Source organism: Mastigoproctus giganteus, chromosome 6 (genome assembly GCF_048544385.1).
Source record: "Mastigoproctus giganteus isolate SK-2022 chromosome 6, ASM4854438v1, whole genome shotgun sequence".
Lineage (NCBI taxonomy): Eukaryota > Metazoa > Arthropoda > Arachnida > Uropygi > Thelyphonidae > Mastigoproctus > Mastigoproctus giganteus.
The window spans coordinates 130,281,546-130,302,497 of NC_143580.1; the positions used below are offsets into that span (position 1 = coordinate 130,281,546).

The 20,952-nt window shown below is 38.8% G+C and overlaps 1 protein-coding gene across 1 annotated transcript in view; it reads right to left on the reverse strand.

Annotated features, from left to right (window-relative positions):
• The window catches only part of LOC150084577 (uncharacterized), a 316,151-nt gene that overhangs the window by 97,084 nt on the left and 198,115 nt on the right, over positions 1–20,952 (reverse strand). Inside the window, exon 6 of the mRNA XM_090376290.1 lies at positions 1,864–2,032. Coding sequence (XP_090232416.1) covers positions 1,864–2,032 — 169 coding nt within the window. The remainder of the gene's footprint in view (positions 1–1,863; positions 2,033–20,952) is intronic.

Consider the following 20,952-nt stretch of genomic DNA (forward strand, 5'->3'; position numbering starts at 1 on the left):
GTTCCTAGGTTTTTGCATGCTGAAAAATCTGGAATACCTCAGAGGAGACAAAGCCCTATTTTTTGCCTGAAACTTTCTAATTACAGGTCCTGCAAAGGTCTTTAATTCCTCCTTTAATTTTTTAGTGAAATAAAAAATTTCACTCCTTTGGAGAAATAAAACTTGTTTAAAGAGGGGGTTAATAGGATTTTAGCCCAATATAGATTGCAAAGGTTTTTGTGAAAGATAATATAATATTAACAGAAAATTTTACATTTGTAACTATATTCTTCTCCTGTACAGAGGCCGTTGAAGTGAGAAGATGAATGAAGATGGTGACTGTCAAGAGAATCAAGAATCTCACAGTCATTGAGTACCTGCATTTAAAAGGAACGTTGCCAAAAGAAAATCATGAAAACATGCAGCAAACATTAAAGGAATCTTGATCTTCATATGCCACGATCAGAAACTGTGATTGCAGAATTTAAGAGTAGACAAGATAGTGTTGAAGAAGCACCATCCAGTGGGAAGTCTGTTACCATGTCAACACCTGCAAATGTGGATACCATTTGTGAACTGATCATGCAAGACCACAGAATAACAATGAAGCATATTCAAATAACATTCAACATCTCCCATGAGCAAGCTCACGATATTGTGGTGAATGTTTTAGAAATGAAGGTTTCTATGAGATGGGTCCCAAAAGTACTGAAAGCAGATCAGAAGCAGGAAAGAGTAAAGTACTGTCCTGAGATTGTGCAGCATTTTGAGGCTAGTTTTGGAGGCAGTGAGTCACTGGGGACAAAACATGGGTGCACCACTTCAACCCTGACACAAAAGAATGACCAAAACAGTGCAAACATCCCTGTTCTTCCCCTCCTAAAACTTTTTTAAGTGCAGAAAAAAAAGAAGTCAGCAGGAAAGTCATGGCATACATCTTCTAGGATACAGAAGGTGTGATCACAGTTATTTCCTGTCACAAGGTGCCATTATCAATGCCAAGTAGAAGTCAGCAGGAAAGTCATGGCATACATCTTCTAGGATACAGAAGGTGTGATCACAGTTATTTCCTGTCACAAGGTGCCATTATCAATGCCAAGTACTCTTCTAACCCAATGAGTCAGCAGGAAAGTCATGGCATACATCTTCTAGGATACAGAAGGTGTGATCACAGTTATTTCCTGTCACAAGGTGCCATTATCAATGCCAAGTACTCTTCTAACCCAATGAGACATTTCCATGAGGAACTGAAGCTCAAGAGGTACAGAAATTGACCAGAGAGATCTTGCATCAAGAAAATGCACTGGTGCATGGGTATGTACGTGCACACAAGCACACACAGCGTTGCCTGAGTCACAAACACACACACACGTTTGTGACTCAGGCAACGCTGTGTGACCATGGATTTGGGCTATTACAGCATCTGTCCTCCTCATCAGATTTGGCTCCACAGACTATTTTTCATTTCCTGCAAAAAAGGCTTGAAAGGAGAAATTGGACAGTAACAATTTGCTGCAACGGATGCAGTTGACAAATCGTTTGAGTCAAAATGTCATCTAGTGTAATGTCAACAAGTATCTGCTTTCACCTTCTCAACCTTCAACCCATGCATGGTACTATGTACTATTAGGTTCTAATACCCTCTTGTGTTTGGGGTTTCATAAAAAAAACTTCTGAATTGTATTGAGTGGATTATCAAAGCTAGTGGACTGTGCCAGAAAATGTGTTAAGTGGGGACTATGTTGAAAAACTTTCAACATAATCCCCACTTTCATATAAAAATATGTATATAAAAATCTGCCGATACACTTAGTGCAACGAACGCATTAAATAAAATAAATAAAACCATACTGCCAAAAAATAAGGAAATGTACATAAAATTACCTGAATACAAGCTCTGTGAAACCAATTACTTTGACAGCATGGGGCAAAAATAGTATTAGATGTGACATGGGACTGAACTGAGTTTAAGCATATTGGACACTGACTTGGAACACTTTTAACTGCGTGATTTGGTACAATTTGATTTCGTCTATGCTTACTGCAAAAAGAACTGCAATAAAATATCACATATTAAAATATAAATTTTATTAACAAGAAAACAATACTCAGCATATTTTTTAACATAAAAGAATGGTAACAGATTTTAAATTTAAACTAAATGATTATAAGTGATTCTTTTTTCAGTCACAAGTCACTACATTCTATTTTCTGATACATTGAAATATTTTTGATCCATCTTATGCAAAGTTCATTCAAGTGAAACTGCAAAACCAACAAAAAATGTATATTACGTAAAAACGGATGATAATCTTGTGTCAGATTACTAAATGAAGTCTGTTGGAAACAAAGAAACAAACAATCTGCTAGCATTATTTGGAAACTGTCAAATGTCAGCATCTCTGTTGTCATGTATCAAGACAAGGGGGGTGCAATCTGTAATTTAATTTTTGAATGCAGAAGGAATAAAACCTGCTGAACTTTTTATTATTATGGATTGTTGTGTGACACAGAGTGAAACGGAAGACAGAAGACTGTGCTTAACAGGTGGTGCAATTATGTTCAATGACTCCATTTACCAAAAGGTGCACGGCACAGCCATGGGTTCCCCAGTTAGTTCAGTCACGGCAAATATCGCGATGAAAGAATTAGAGGGTCATGCAATTACAAATGTTCCAGATCCCGTCACCTTTTGGTGTTGCTATGTGGATGATGGGTTTGTGGTTATCCCCAGAGATTCGGGCAACTGGCTCTTAGAACACGTCAATTCTCTGTCGTCTTTCATAAAATTGACCATCGAACTAGAATCAGACAATACCCTACCATACTTAGACACCCTTGTCCGACATAAGGGCACGTGCTTGAAGACAACTGTCTACCGTAAACCAACGTGTGCTGGCCAATTTACCAACTTTCAGTCAGCCAAGAAGATGGCTACGCAGCCATCTTCTTGGCACTGCACGGATCTTGTTAACCCATGCCTGGAGTCACTCTAGTTCTGCAGATGAGAGGTGCACCGAGATTGCTAAAGTCAAGGCGGATCTTGCGAGGTGTGGCTATCCCATCAGTACCCTTGACAGGTGTGACCTACAAACACGACCATGTAGCAACCAACAGGAACATCCAAGGTAATGACTCAACCGCAAGTGCCTTTATCCCATACTGCCCAAACCTCTCACAACAGGTTTCTAGGGTCCTAAAATCACATGGGATAAAGTGTGTACAGCTCCCAGGCAGAAAGTTGCGATCCCTCATCTCTAGAGTGAAAACACTGGTTCCCACCTTACTACAAGGTGGTCTAGTCTACCGCATCTCTTGCCGTGACTGCACTAGCTGCTACACCAGGGAAACTGGGAGACGGCTTGGCAAATGCCTTTCAGAACACAAAAGAGCCATCCGCTTAGCAGACATAGAACACTCGGCCGTTGTGAACACTTCTGGTCAACCCGCCATGACATTGACCCACACCGCGATGTTGTGAGTGTAGATAGGTCCCGCCACTACCGGCGACGCACCTGGTCAGAGTCATTGAACATCACATGCTCTAATACCTCAGTCAACAGAAGCAGTGGATGTCATGTCCACCCTATTGTTGAAGCAACCATTTTGATGAATGACAAATGTTGGCAACATTCACATATGTCACAGCCACAGGCTTCAACATCAAACAATTAACCATGCAGTTTCATATACATGACTGGCAGTACATGCCCTCATGTTCCACACTCTTAATTCAGTTTGACTGATGAAGGTTACCATAATAATCAAAAGCTTTTATACTGTATGTATTTAATATACGTTTTACAATTAGTATTAAACCTGTCATTATTTATTCTGTCTTTCATTTCGCTCTGTGTCACACAACAATCCACAATAATAATGAATCCAGAGCACATAGGCCTCTTTAATAATACTACTGAACTTTACTGCAGAATGTTGGCTCAATATGGTGAAGCAGGCATAAGACAATGGCATTTTTATGAGTGTGTTTATAAGTGTAAAGAACAACATTGAGAGCACTGAGGATTCTCCTAAACCAGGGCAAGCATTTAATGTCTTGACAGAAGTCATAGTGGCAGCTGAAGATAAACAAGGAAACCTTCACACTACTACTGAAGAAACTGTTGTGGAATAGTAGATTAGCATTGGTTCAGAGCACAGTTTCATTGGCAAGAAGTTAATTCTTCAAGTGATAACCATTAGTGTCTGTTGGATGAATTTCCTGTCTTTTAATACTAGGATAAGTTAGTTAACGTGTACTGTGTGTTACATTTCAGGCATATTTCAACACTGCATGACATGCAACAAGTATTTCAGTGTGTAATTTAATAAATTAAAAATAACAATATACTCATCACAATGCAATTTACTTATTACTTCCTGGATTTTAATAAAACATGAAAACATATTTAATGTTACTGCTCTGATTAACATAATAAGCAAATAGTAATAATAGTAACAAAAATTCATGATTTATGTATTTAGTAAAGCAACAACTTATGCTTAAAACAAGAACATTTCACTCCTACAAATCTGTTATATTATCCATTTGCTTCCTCCAATCAGTGCAAGTCAACAAACACAATATCTGCTCCTTCAGCTATAATGTACAGTATAAGGATGGCCTATGTGATATGAAAAAAGAAATAATAATAATGATTTCTATGAAAAAGAGACATAATAACAATAATAATAATTTCTATGAAAAAAATACTAATAATAACCACTAGATTTTCTATAGATCTGATTTTAAAGACATTTGGGTGGCACAATAAATCTTTCTGAAAGACCCCATCATAAAAATTTAATTAAAATCTACCCACCAAGATTTGAGTTACTAGATGGATGCAGATTGAGAGACAGACACAACAGATGGATATGGTGAAGACAAAGAGGTGCTTTACACGTATATGGTAATGCACCTAAAAAAAAAAAAAAAAGGGTCTTTGGCACTTCTACAATGGAATGACCACAAAGGAGATGTGTTCTTACATACCAGAAAGCAAACATGCAAGTTCAGAGCAGTACTACATAGGCTCACCTTTACTGAAGAAAGTCCATGTCCAGGCATCAGCCAGAATAGTGTTACTCACTGTATTCTGGGATCATAAAAGAGTGATTCTGGAACATTATCTGAAGAGAGAAGAAATGGCGATGAGTAATAAATACTTTAATGTGCTTCTGAACCATTTAAAGTAAGCAATTCAAAAAAAAATTGTGGTTTGCTCTTCTTGGTCACATGCCTGCAGCACGATAATACCTGTCCTCACACAGCCCATTCTGCAGTGAATCAGATAAAGAGAGACAAAGGATGAAGATACAGGAATTTTGCCAGCAAGGATAGGGAGGTGGTTAACCAATTATATAAGGGAGATCTTGAGTACTGCATACAAGTCTAGAGACCTCATTTTAGGAAGTATGTGGATTAAATGGAAAAGATGAAGAGAGGAGAAGAGCAATAAGGGTATTCTTAGGAAGAAAGGCTTCAGTTCCACAAATCGTGGCATCTGGCAACTAGGCACCTGCATGGAGATTTGATTTGGGTTTTTAATGCTTTCAATGGATTTGGTAAGCTAAATGTTGATGGCACCCTTACTCTCGTTCAGACAACATATACAAGGAGTACAAGTTTAAATTGAGAAAGGATTGTTGCAGGAGAGATGTACAGAAACTGCTTTCAGATAGCAGGTAGTTCACTGCCGGAACAATCTGATGTTCTGGAAGTGGATAAATATCAAATAAATTAATTTATCTGAATAATTTAAGGAAGAACTATACAAATTATCAGAGGAGGGATGAATAAGTGTAAGTGATGGGAAGGTTTTTTTTTTATTTTTTTTAAATGACTAATGCTGTATAAGCTTGCTTCTTTGTTATTTGCAATACTAATACCAAAAATATCCACCTTCTATGGAGATGATATAGCTGACATTGAAAATACAGGTGGACAAAATAATGAAACATTTATCGGTTTTGATAATAGTTACTGTTATGCACTAATATAGTGGTCACCCTTTTCTTTTACAAGAGCTTGTATTCTACATAGTAATAGATTCAAATAAACCTTGAACTGTCTTAACAGGAATATTTTTAAATTGTGTGCAGTGAGACCAACTGATGATGTTACCAACAGCAAATCCTAAATGAGAAGTATTCAGGGAAATAATCAAAGCAGCTACTAGGCTTTTAATAGCAGCAAAGAAATACTGTTCAAGGCTTAGGCCTAAATGGATGACAGATGAACTATTGGGACATGTGGCGGAAAAGAAAAGTTCGTAGGATGCATATAAATTATAGAATTATAGAAGGCTATGGTAGATCTAAATTAGTCTGTAATCAAGTCCCAAAGTTAGGTTAGGCAAGCTAACACAGATTATGAAAAGTCTCTGGAAAAGAATGCATAGAAAAACAGCAAAGACTTCTAAGGTTATATTAACAGTAGAAGGAAGGAAGGGGTTAAATCACATCAGGCCACTTGATGTCTATGGATTAACTGTTGATAACCCTGCTCAAGTTGCAGACAAATTGATTAGGTATTTTGCATCAACATTCACACATTAGGAATTTGACTTTGTGGTAACTGAAAGGAAAGGGGAGGAGAAATTGTTGAGGATGGACATAAAAAAGGCATATAGGGCAGATGAAATTTTAATATTAATATTAAATATTAAAAAATTTTAATATAAAATTTAATATTAACTAATCTAAATATATTAAAGGAGGAAGCAAACCCATAGCCATAATTCATGAGCATCCTTGGATTCAGAGAGGAGTCAAAAGGGGAACATGAAAGGAGACATGAGAAATTACACACCTGTTAGCTTAAAGTCTGTTCCATGGAAAATAATGGAATCACTGGTTAAAGAAGTAGCACAGGCCCATCTGAACAGGCATGCAATTATACTGCAATCACAGCATGGATTTGTCAAGGTGCAGTTTGTCTAACCAATCTGATGGGATAACTACGATGCAGTGACCAAGGAACGAGATGCAAAAAATAATTTTGGCATCGCCTACTTGGATTTCAGGAAAGCTTTAGATACTGTTGCACATAAAAGATTGCTGTACAACCTGCAGCAATGTGGCATTAAAGACAAGTTTGCTGTGGATAAATGGATGGTTAAGTAGAAGAAGATGGAGAATGGTTATCAACGAGCATTGCTCTTTGTGGACTAATGTTATTGGTGGAGTTCCCCAGGGTTCAGTGCTGTTTTTAATATTTATCAATGATAGTGATGAAGGTATATCAGTCTTAATGTCTAAGTTTGCAGATGATACAAAGTTTGGCAGGGTCTTTAACGATAGTCATCAGGGTGAGCTACGCAACAAGATCTAGGAAATTTGGGTTGAGGGCTAAAAAATGGCAACTGAATTGTAATATCGACAAATTCCAGGTACTACACATGGGGAGCAGCAACCCAAAGTAACTTATTAACTGTGTAGTACTACACTCGAGTAGTGGAAAATGAAAAAGATTTGGGAGTAATTGTGCACTCAGGCATGAAATGCTTTGAGAAGTGCAGTATGTTGCCAGGACAGCTCATGGGGTTTTGTCAGTGATATACAGAATCTTTGCTAGTAGAGATAAGGAGGTGATTATCCCTTTGTATATGGCCATGGTTAGGCTGCACCTTGAGTACGGTATACATGTCTGGAGGCCTCAATTTAGGAAGGATGTAGATCTGTTGGAATGGGTGCAGAGAAGGGCAACTAGATTGGTGAAGTGAACAAAAGGATACTCTTACCAAGAAAGGCTTCGGTTCTGCAAATTGCAATGTCTTGAAACCTGCAGGTATCTGCAGGGAGATTTGATTGAGGTGTTTAAAGTGTTGACTGGATTGAATAAGCTGAATGTCAATGGTATTCTTTGACTTGCTGAGACTACACACACAAGGGAGCACAAATTCAAGTTGAGGAAGGATGGTTACAGGATTGATGTGTGGAAGTTTGCCTTCAATCAGCGAGTGGTTGATTGTTGAAATGGGCTTCCATCTGTTTTTGTGGAAGTGAATAGGTTCAATAAATTCAAGGACGAACTAGACAAATTCTTGGAAGGTAGGGATGGGTGAACTGTTTTTTTTTTTTTTTTTTGTCTGAATAACAATATCCGCCTCTGATGTCTTGACCAACACTTCAAATTCATCAAATTTATTTACTATACTTCTAGCATTGGTATACATGCATGGTTCAGGCAGAAATCAGGAAAAATTTCAATGATGAAGACATCTACAACAAGATCTAGAAAATTTGGGCAGATGGGCTGAGAAGTGGCAACTGAAGTTTAAAAAGTAACCCCAGAGAAATGTACCAAATGTGTGGTACTACACTCAGGGTAGTAGAAAACGAAAAAGACCTAGGAGTGATTGTGCAGTTTCTGAGCAATGCAGACAGGCTGCCAGAGCAGGTCATGGGGTATTGTCAATGATGTACAGGAATTTTGCTAGCAGGGAAAAGAAGGTGATTATCCCTTTGTATAAGGCAATGGTCAGGCCACACCTTGAGTACCGCATACAGGTGGGTGTGGAGGCCTCATTTTATGAAGGATGTAGAGTTGCTTGAGCGTGTACAGAGAAGGGCAACAAGATTGGTGAGAGGAACGAAGGAATCCTCTTACCAAGAAAGGCTTAAGTTCTGCAAATTGCAGTGGCTGGAGACTAGGCACCAGCGAAGTAATCTGATTGAGGTATATAAGGCTATGAGTGGGTTGAGCACACTGAATTCTGATGGGATTCTTCTGGTTGCTCAGATTACGAAGCTAAGAAGGCATAAATTCAAATTGAGGAAAGACAGCTGTAGAACAGATGTGCAGAAATTTGCCTTTAGCCAGCGGGTTGGTTAATTGATGGAACAAACTTCCATCTGTCATTGTAGAAGTTGATAGCTTACATAAATTCAAGGAGGAACTGAATAAATTTTTAGAGGGAATCGATGTGTGAATTTCTTTTGGTTGATGCTACATAAGCTCATACGCTTGCTTTCTTATATCATGTGTCTCTTCTACTACTACTACTACTACAACGCCAATGAAACAGGATGTTTTTATAATATGACACCTGACTACATTTAAATTGAAAGGGGAAAAATGCGTTGGTGGAAAAAATCCCAGGCTCGCTTGACAATGCTTATATGCTCAAATATGACAGAAACTGATAAAAAAAAAAACTGTTTGTTATAAGAAAATCATTAAAACCTCAATGTTTCAAAAATGCAAGGAAACTTCCTGTGGATTACAATGCGAACAAGAAAGCTTGGATGACTTCGGATATTTTTCGGGAATACATAAATGATTGGAATAAGGGACTATTCAAAAAGAAGGAAAATATTTTGTTAGTTGATAACTGTCCTGCACATCCCCAGATTAAAAATTTGTCCGACATTAGGGGTCACATCTGGTGAGTATGGGCTTTGCAAACTCAGGGTCCTGTGCCAGACTCTCTCTCACGGTAACTTGGGAAATTTTTTTTTTTTTTTTTTTGGCTGGTGCAGCATAAGCCTCACGCTTCCTTGCACCATACGGCAAAAAATAATAATAATTAAGCTAGCGTTTCTGCATCCTAATGCAACATCAATTTTACAACCAATGGAGATAGGTATAAAAGGTTTCTAGTTTGACATCTGATCAAAGAATAGAAACTTACCGAGTCTATATCGATATTGTATGCTATAAATTATGATGCGTGGAACAATCATATCAAATTGCTTCAAGAAATCGAAATTAAATTCAAATGAAATTTCAATTGCAGATGCTGAAGATGGAAACGAAGAAAACAACTCACCATTATCCAAATGGTTGCTACATAACAGTGTTTTAGGTTTTAATACAGATAACGCTGATTTAAAACGCTGATGGAACTGATATTCGGGTGACACTCAAGTCAAAGTGGACCCAATTTCGGCGAAGTCCGGACGGTCTATGACAGCCAAATCCTCTGCTTGCACCTTCACGATGGTGGGACTGTTAGTAATCCTGGGTATAACCTTCATGCACAAGTATATGGTGGGTGACCACCCAGGTGTGAACCAACGTAAGCAGGAGTCGAGGTGTGGCGCCCACACCACATGGAGAACGCCGCCCCTCTATGTTACCAGGCAGTACTAGGTGATAGATGACTCTCATCAACCGGTGAAATACCACCACTTTGCTTATTGGAGGCTTGAAGTGGTGGAACCCATGTTTAGTCTCTAGAGCTAAGTTCCGGCCAACCCTTCCCTATCTCTTCCATCATGCAGTGTGATTGATGATTTTTGAGGTTATGATGAATGTCGTGGCGAGATCCAATATTCCTTACATTTCGAGGGTACAGCTCTAAAACGGTGTTCGCAGGCCGGCCGCTAGTTAGTACACCGGACTGAACCTATTGGTAACTCTCTAGGAAGCTTCCGGATCAGCTAGTGTATAATCTTGCTACCTCTACTCTGCCAGATAGTGACTGGAGGGAGTCCGAGTAGTGTGTATGCGGGGAGCATTGTCGAGGCCACGTTATGTCAAGGATCTGGGTATATTCTTACCACATGTACGCCATATCCAAAAATTTCATTACTTCATACAGCATGTCCCACCCACTTTTTCTTACTATTGAATACACCATGAATTGTCAAAATAATAGAGCAAGCTTATCTGCGAAAAGATCTAAACTCCCAAGGACTTCCTAATTCATTTCACAAATATACGTGGTCTCAATTCTAATCTTAACGATGTCCATTTCCACTTGCAGTCTTCCAAACCCCATGTACTTTTTCTGACTGAATCTCAGTTATCAGTTGATTCAACTACTGCTCATCTCAGATGTCCAAATTATTTGCTGTATGATTCCTTTCGCCTCAAAGGTGGTACTTGTGCATATGTCCGTTCTGATATTCCCTGTCAGAGACTTGGCAATTTGGAATCTCCTCTCTTTGATCTTCTCTGGCTTAAAATCTCTCTACCTCATTGTGTAAAATTCATCTGTTGTCTCTACCATTCTCCCAACTCCACTAATCACTTGGAGCTCTTTGACTTCCTCTCTTTGCAACTTGACTTTCTCCAGTCCAACTTTCCTAACAGTGAGGTAATTTTCCTTGGTGATTTTAACGTTCACAACTCCAGCTGCCTTCCATTTTCTAGTCACACCGACCCAGCAGGTCGAGATGCTGAGGCTTTTGCAATTACTAATGACCTAGCACAGATTGTTCATTTACTTACAAGAATACCGGACAATCCTAATCATACAGCAAATACGCTTGATCTTTTAGCATTAGCATTAGTAGAGGCATTTGATGCAAGAAAGCAAGCTTATGCAGCATCAGCCAAAAAAAAAAAAAAAAAACCCCCACTTCCACTTCACCCCTTTGTTCGTTCCAAATACCTGTCCACCTGAGCCTTAAACTTATTTAGGCTATCAACCTCCACCACAAGGGATGGAAGTCTGTTCCACCAACCAACCACCCGCTGGCTAAAGGCAAATTTCCTCACGTCTATCCTACATCTGTCTTTCCTCAATATAGATTTATGCCCTCTCAGGTGATTTTTCTGAGCTAGAGGAAGAATCCCATCAGCATTGAGCATGCTTAAACCATTCAAGGCTTTATACACCTCTATCAGATCACCTCGCTGGTGCCTAGTCTCCAGACACTGTAACTTGCAAAACTTAAGCCTTTCTTCGTAAGAGCACCCCTTTGTTCCATTCACTAATCTTGTTGCCCTTCTCTGTACTCGTTCCAGCAGCTCTACATCTTTCTTGAAATGAGGCCTCCAGACCTGTATACAGTACTCTAGGTGTGGCCTGACCATTGCCTTATACAATGGAATAATCACCTCCTTATCCCTGCTGGAAAAATTCCTGTATATCATTGACAATACTCCATGAGCTACTCTTGCAGCCCGTCTGCACTGCTCAGAGAACTTCATATCTGCCTGCACAACCACCCCCAAGTCCCTTTCATTCTCTACCACTGTCAGTGTAGTACCACAGAGTTGATAAGTTACTCTGGGGTTGCTGTTTCCCATGTATAGTACTTTACATTTGTCAATGTTAAACTTCATTTGCCACCTCTCAGCCCATCTGCTCAACCTTTCCAGATCCTGTTGCAGCAGCATAGTGTCAGTAGTGTCCTTGACAACCCTGCCAACCTTTGTATCATCTGCAAACTTGGACATTAAGCTTGATATACCATCATCAATATCATTTATAAATACAGAAAACAATAATGGACCCAACACTGAGCCCTGAGGGACCCCACTAATAACATTAGTCCACGATGAGCAGTGTCCATTGATTACCACTCTCTGTCTTCTCCCCCTCAACCACCCCTTTATCCATAGCAGCAATTTGCCTCCAATGTCACACTGCTCCAATTTGTGTAGAAGTCTTCCATATGCAACAGTATCAAAAGCCTTTCTAAGATCCAAGTATATAATATCAAAGTTATTCCCTGCATCCAGTTCTTTTGTGACTGCATCATAATATCCAATCAAGTTGGTCAGGCAAGACTTCCCCTTAACAAAACCATGCTGTGTCTGAGCTATAACTGAAGTCTTGTCTAAATGATCCTGCAGTGCTTCTTTAACCAGTGCCTCCATTAATTTTCCTGGAACAGAAGTTAAGCTCACAGGTCTATAATTACTTGTGTCAGCCTTTGATTCTCCTTTGTGAATTGGGGTCACATTTGCACATTTCCAGTCTATGGGTACCTCCCCTGAGTCCAAGGTAGCTCTCATAATTATGGCTAAGGGTTTGCTTACTTCCTTTGCTGCCTCCTTTAATATAACTGGATAGATCCCATCCACCCCGGATGCCTTTCTTGTGTTTATCTTCAACAGTTTCTCCTCCACTTTACTCCCAGTTATTTCAAGATTCTGTAGCTTACTGCTAGAGTTGAATACACCTCTGGCATTCCCCTTGCTGAATAACTCCTCATGTGTGAATGTCGATGCAAAATATTCATTTAGTTTGTTAGCTACCTGAGCAGGATCATCAACAGTTGACCCATCAATATCAAGTGGACCAATCTGATTCATCCCCTTCCTTCTAGAATTAACATAAGTAAAGAACTCTTTGCTGTTTTTCTTTGCATCCCTTGCCAAGGATTTCTCGTAATCTGCCTTTGCTTGCCTAACCTCCTTTGTAACTTGGTTGCATATCAACTTGTATCTATCATAGGCTTCTGTGTCATGTGTTAATTTGTAAGTATCCCATGCATTTTTCTTCTCTGCCATATGCCTCATTAGTTCATCTGACATCCATTTTGGCCTAAACCTTGAACAATATTTCTTAGTTGGTATGTAAAGCCTAGTAGCTTCCAAGATAAGTTCTTTGAATGCTTCCCATTTTGAATTTGCTGTTGGTAACATAATCAGTTGGTCCCACTGTATATAATTTAAATACTGTCTCAGTCCATCGTAGTCGCCTTTACGGAAGCAATAACCCTTCCCTTTACCCCTAATGGTAGTTACCTCTGAGTAAATCCCACTTCAGTACACTGTGATCACTGCCACCTAGTGGTTCGTTTATCTGCAGATTCTTAATGCATGAAGAATCACTGCTGATAATCAAATCAAGAGTATTACTCCCTCTAGTTGCCTCCCGAACATGCTGATGTAGAAAACAATCATCCAATAAATCCACAAAAGCCCTGCTAGTGTGTGAGTAACCAGCCCCCAAATTCCAGTCAATATCTGGGAAATTAAAATCTCCCATTATAAGACTCTCTGATTTACTGGCCCACTCTATTTCCCTGTACAGTTCCTTATTATACTCATCAGAGTCATTAGGCCTATAGCACACTCCTACTCTCAATTTTGATCTCCCAATGCTTATGTCACACCAAACTAACTCAACACTGCACTGTCCGGCGATGTCGACTGGCTTCACTTCCTTGGTTTTTATGTGTTTCTTAACTAATAGCATAACCCCCCCCTCCTATCCTGTCTATCCTTTCTGTAGACGTTGTACTCCCCAAATTGCAGTTCTGCATCCCTTATATCTGTGTGACACCACGTCTCTGATATCCCAACAATATCTGGCTTTGATGTTTTGAGCAATACCTCAAATTCATCAAGTTTATTTACTAAACTCCTAGCATTGGTGTACACGCAAGTATACCTGCACTTGTTTCTATTCTTAGCTACCCTAACACAACCCATGTGTTTACTTGTACCGCAATGGCTCCCAGCAGTCTCTGAAATACCATGCATCTTGTTTTCCAGGCTTCTGCTCATTCTAATAGAAGCAGTGCAAGAATCTCTTTCACCTCTGCCAGTGGCTACTGTCAATCTATTGGTCTTTGTCTCCCCCCAAGCTAGCAGTTTTCCGACCCACCTAACACTGCCTCGATAGCATCAGCAAATATTCTTGCACCCTTTCTATTTAAGTGTATCCCATCCCTGTAGAAGCAATCTCTCCTGTTAACAAGTACAGCAAACCCCCGCTATTCGCGGGGGTTACGTTCCTGAGAAATGTCGCGAATACCGAAAACGCGAATACTGAGTTATGGCTCCCATAGTAATAAAGGGGTTCCGTTCCAAAGTATGAAATATATAAGAAAAACTAGTCTAAAATATTTTCTATGTATGTATTATATGTACCTTCACATATTTTATGACTGTGTACATAGACAGTACATAGTGAAATGCAAGCATATGGCATCGAAATGAAAATAAGATACAATTTAATATTAAATGTAATATGCCTTTGCTAGCAAAAAAACTTATCCCGCCAGTGCTATCACCAGTTTCGCTAAAGTGTTGATAAAGGAGTTTTGCCTTTTCACGAATGATGAGTGAACTTAACAGAATTTTATTTTGAGTTCGGTCTTCTATCCACATGTTTAAAGCTTTTTCTATTTTTTCTAATTTAACATCACGAGTTACAGAGCAAATTTTTGAAGCATTTAGCACGTTTTTACGGACACTACGGCGGATTTTTCCTTCCGATTTCTTGATTGATCGTACCGTTGACTCATTGATTTTATAATGTTTTGCCACTGAGGAGACACTTTTACCATTAGAAATTTTAGCTAATAACTCAATTTTATTCGCTAATGTCATCACCTTCTTTAATATTTTCACATTTCTCTTGTTATTTTTAGCCATATTTTTGTAGGAGTTAGTAAGAACTTGTCCACAATAAAGTCACTTTCTTCCGTTAACACACTTGAAAAAGTCCGTTTTACACTGCAAAACAGTAGATTTATCATTTTTGTAAGCATATCAATTTATAAATTGATAAATTTATTCAATTTATAAGCATATAAATTAAAAGCAAACGACGAAACCTTCCATGACAAGCGCATAACACATACTGAAGAAGGATTAGCGAGAAACATCCACACTCGCGATTTTGTCACTCCTCTCCCCCCACCCACTGAGCGCTATTTTGACCGGGAAAGATAATTTTAGCCACGCCCATGTTTTTTTATGGCGGAAAATATTCACGGCGCTTTAAAATTCACATTTTTTAGGTTTCATTTTATATTAAATCGGCGATCGCGAATACGCGAAACCGCGAATACAGATACCGTGAATAGCAGGGGTTTACTGTACAGTCCAGGCTGAAAAAAATTCTACCCCTTGAGCCTTGCACAATCTTAACAGGGCCGAATTGATCGACAAGGCTCTCATCATATACTCCCTCCTATCGTGTCTGGGCAGAATTGCAGACACTTTCAAATTCAACCCTAATTCTCGGCTTTTGTTCAACAGTGACCTGTACTTGTTAAGTAATTCTGCCGGTCTCCTACTCTTAATATTATTAGTGCCAACGTGTACAACTATATCACCTTTTGTGCCCTTAAAAGATGATATTTGCTCTACAACGTCATCAACCTTTGCCCCTGGCAGACATACCCTGGTCCTGTTCCACCTATCTTTTTTACAAAGCATGTTCCCCGTTTCCCTGACAATAGAGTCACCAACAACTACTAGTTCCTTCGGGACCAGCGCATTCTGCCTTGGGGGTTGTCTCTGTGTCATGTGATGCCCAAGTGCAAGCTCTGGCGTTGATGTGGGCAGCTGAGAGCTTGATGGGCCCCTCAATTTAGTTTCTTCGAGGGCATCCACCCTGTCCTTCAAGCTCTCATATAGGCCCACAAGAACGCCGAGTTGTTGCTTGATATCGATACACTCCTTGCATCGCGCACACACAAAGACATCCCCCTTGGCAGTATCATGTCCCATACCCGATTGCTCTGCAAACATCAAGCAAACAGTGCATTTTATAAGGCTGTGAGTCAGAGGACAACTGCCCCCCTCAGTTCTGCTCTGAGCCACAGCACTTCCATTAGCTTAAGCCTTTTGCTTTGCCGCTCTGGTCTGAGTCATGATTCTATTAATTTATTAATTAATTATAATTAATTATGTTATGTTATTAATTATGTTAAATATAATTAATTATATTACGTTTGTAATCTAAGTCATTATATGTATTTATTTAAACGTACAATTTAACTGCTAATGAAGTTCAACTAACGCTATCTAGTACGATATATAACTATCGTATCACAAAGGCGGGAAAATTACAAACGGTACCGGAGTTGAAACACGTGGAAACCTTTACCGATACTTTTATGCAATTACAAGGCCAAGTAAAGAATAAATACACCACACAAACAACCCTTTTTCTCACAAACAATCCTTCTAAGTACAAGGTTGAAGTGAGAGGTCCTTTAGGCACTTCAGATCACAACTTGGTGATTGTCTCCAATGGAACCTTTATCTCATGGCTATTCCCAACCTCGTATTGTTTGGCATTACAAGAATGCAAAATGGGATGACCTGCGAGTCTTCTTTTCCTTGGTCTGATTACTGTTTCAAAACTTCTGATGTCAATGTTTGCTCAGATCGTGTCAGTGAAATTATTCTTGCAGGAATGGAATCCTTTATCCCACACTCCACTTTAAAATCTCGTCCTTTATCTAAACCTTGGTTTTCCAATAAATGTGCTAAGGCTCTCCAAGAGAAGAACGTTGCATATCGTAATTGGCTTGTTTCTAATTCTTCAGTTTCATTTTCTGCCTACACCAAAGCTCGCAACAATTGTAAAGCAGTTATTAATCAGTCCAAACTAGAGTTTGAACAGGCTAAGAGTAGAAAACTTGCTTCTTGCCCTAATGGTAGCCGAGCATTCTGGTCTCTTGCCAAAGCTATTGGCCGCAACTTTTGCCTATCTTTGCTCCCACCTCTGTCAAAACCAGATGGTTCTGTTGTCACTTCAGCCAAGGATAAAGCTGACCTGCTAGCATCCCATTTTTCTTCCAACTCATGTATTAATGGTAAAACACCTCCCACCATTCCCAACATGCTCCATTCAATGCCTCCTGTGGTCTTCCGTCAAAAAGATATCAGAAGGATTTTGATGAATCTTGATGCTAAGAAAGCTCCAGGTCCTGATGGTATTTCTCCACTTGTTCTCAAAACCTGTGCTCCTGAACTTACTCCTATTCTTTGCCGCCTTTTTTCACTTTCTTATTCCAAAGGTGTTTTTCCTTCTGCTTGGAAATTTGCTCATATCCAGCCAGTTCCTAAAAAGGGTGACAAATCCCTCCCATCCAATTATCGTCCCATTGCAATTACTTCTACTCTTTCTAAAGTAATGGAGAAATCAATTAACCGCCAACTCTTAAACTACCTAGAAACCTTCCATCTGATCAACGATCGCCAGTATGGATTCCGTCAGTGTCGATCCACTGGTGATATTCTGGCTTATGTTACCAATTTATGGACTAATTCAATGGAAAGGTTTGGTGAAACACAAGTAGTTGCTCTTGACATCTCAAAGGCTTTTGATCGTGTTTGGCATAAAGGTCTTCTAAACAAGCTTCCATCTTATGGTTTGCCAACTGTTTTTAGTAATTGGTTATCCAGTTTTCTCTCTGATCGCTCACTGAGAGTGATGGTAGATGGCTCTCTGTCTTCTAACTTCTCCACTAATGCCGGTGTCCCCCAAGGTTCAGTTCTTTCACCCACTCTTTTCCTCTTGTATATCAATGACCTTCTTCCATTGACTGGAAATCCTATCCATAGTTTTGCCGATGATAGCACATTGCATTCAACTTTCCATTTTGAGAAACCTTGTCCAGCTCAATCAGCTTCAAGTTCTCGAAAATCTGCTGCCAATTCCTTAAATGCTGATCTTCAGGTAATTCTCCAGTGCGGCAAAGACAACTTAGTTGATTTCAACCCTTCTAAAACTCAATCTTGTCTTATATCTCGCAAAAAGGATTCTTCTGCTCCTATGCTTATCTTTAGTGACACTCCGATTTCTAGGCAAAATGATATATCTCTTTTGGGGATTACCCTGACTTCTAATCTCTCTTGGCACAAGCACATTACAAATATTGCTTCCTCTGCATCTAAAAAACTTGGTTTTCTCTTTCGCTCTCGGCGTTACTTTTCTCCCAAACAGCTGCTCACTCTGTATAAATCACAAATCCGCCCTGCCATGGAATATTGTTCCCACATCTGGAGTGGTGCCCCCAAAACCTCTCTCAGGCTTCTTGATTCCATTCAGAAGAGGGCAGTTAGGTTAATTAATGATTCATCTCTAACAGAGTCTCTCCACTCGCTTTCTCATAGATGCACTGTTTCTGCTGCATGCCTCTTCTACAGATACTTCCATGGGCACTGTTCTTCTGAATTGGCTTCTATAATTCCTGCTCTCTCTTTCAAAACAGTCTGAATACGTGCCGCCACCAGCCAACATCCATTTACTGTCCAACTTCAAACCCACAGAACCAACTTTTCATCTTCCTCATTTATTCATTCAACTGCCGTTTTCTGGAACAACCTTCCTTCATACGTATTTCCTGAAAATTACAATCTACAGAAGTTCAAGTCCAATATCAACAAATATCTTATTTCGTCTTCTCAACCTCCAACCCAAGCACGGTACTAAGTACTATAGGTTATAATACCTCTCGTGTTTGGGGTTCTCATAAAAAAAAAAAAAAGATAACATTGATGAATTTGTACGAGTCAATGACAACTTATTAACTAGTGGTCTTCCTACAGAGTGACATTGTAGATGCTGTGCTCAACAAAGACGACAACAACAACGATGGTAAAGACAATGATTGTGATGATGATATGATGACAAGTGAAAGTTGAATCAAAATCATTGCTGACAATCTCACAAGCTCAAGGTGCAATGGACACATCAGTCAATTTTTTTGAAGGAACTGAGGCAAGTAAGGAGACTTTTAACACGTTGAGTGTTTTAAGGGGAAACTGAAGAAATATCATAGTGAAACTTTAAAACAAACGTCAGTTTTAAGATTCATAAATAAAGACTAATTGAAATCATGTTTATTATTAAAGAATTTTTTTTTAATTACAGAGAAATAAATTGTGTATAATATAAAGTATTGTAGTTTACACAAGCATATCAATACAAATAATATGTAGGTATGTACTTATATTTTTTTCTCTCCAATATCTCTTTTGTTTTTTGAACCTATCTTTTTATTAAATTATTTAGAAAAAATAGGAGGTAGATTTAACTCATCACTAATATAAAGTGTTCATTGTTTAATCACTCCAAGGTTCCCCCATCTCCACTATCACTGATATAGCGAGTAACAGTTATAACAAGGAAATTTTTTTGGTTCCTTGATGCTCGTTATAACCAAGCTTGACTGTATATATATATATATATTTTTTTTTTCACACATCCATCATCTTTCTTGTTGCAATGGTATATGCAATGGTATATAGTGTAACTTAATGTAATAAAATCTAATAACTAATTAATTTAATAATAATTTAAAATTTTAAATTAAAATAAACATTTATTTTAAATTAATAATTTAAAATAACTAATTTAAAATCTAATAACTAATAACTGCAGAAATAAGACTGGAGGTTAGTAATCAGATTCAACATTAATTTATGTTCTTTCACACTCCCATACACACTCTCAGTCATTCTTCTGGTATCCTGCAGGATGTCGATTATTAGTGCTAAATTGTTAAGAAATTCCAGATTGAAAAGTCGGCTTAATAATCCAGAATAATTAATTAACTTTCTGATTCAAAATGTTTGCACAAAGCGGGATAATTCCTCCAACCCTCAATTGCCATCCATAACCTACAAGCTGCCTAAATGGAAGTCAGATGAACTAATGAGACATATGGCAGAGAAGAAAGATGGGATAATTATGAATTAATGGGTGACATGGAAGCTTATGATAAATATAAGCTGGTCTGTAACCAAGTCACAAAGGAGATTAGGCAGCAAAGGCAGATTATGAGAAATCCTTGACAAAGAATACAAAGAAAAACAACAAAGAGTTCTTTACTATGTAAACTCTAGAAATAAAAGGATGAATCAGAGTGGTCCACTGGATATTGATGGTTCAACTGTTGATGATCCTGCTCAGGTGGCTAACAAACTAAATGAGTATTTTGCATCTACATTCACCCATGAGGAGTTATTCAGGGAGGGGAATGCCAGAGATGAGTTAAACTCTGGTAGTGAGCTAGACAATTCTGCAATAATTGAGAGGAAAGTGGAGGAGAAATTGTTGAAGATAAACATAAGAAAGGCACTTGGGGTGGCAGGGAAGGTACCCATGGACTGGAGATGTGCAAATGTGACCCCAATTCACAAAGGGCGACACAAGTAATTATAGACCTGTTAGTTTAACTTCTGTTCCAGGAAAATTAATGGAAGCACTGGTTAAAGAAGCACTGCAGGATCATCTAGACAAGACTTCAGTTATAGCTCTGACACAGCATGGTTTTGTTAAGGGAAAGTCTTCACTGACCAATTTGATTGGATACTGTTATGTGGTCACAAAGGAACTGGATGCAGAGAATAACTTTGATATCATATATTTGGATCTTAGAAAGGCTTTTGATACCGTTGCACATGTAAGACTGCTGCACAAATTGGAGCAGTGTGGCATTGGAGGCAAATTGCTGCTATGGATAAAAGGGTGGTTTGATTGGAAGAAAACAGAGAGTTGTAATCAATGGACACTGCTCATTGTGGACTAATGT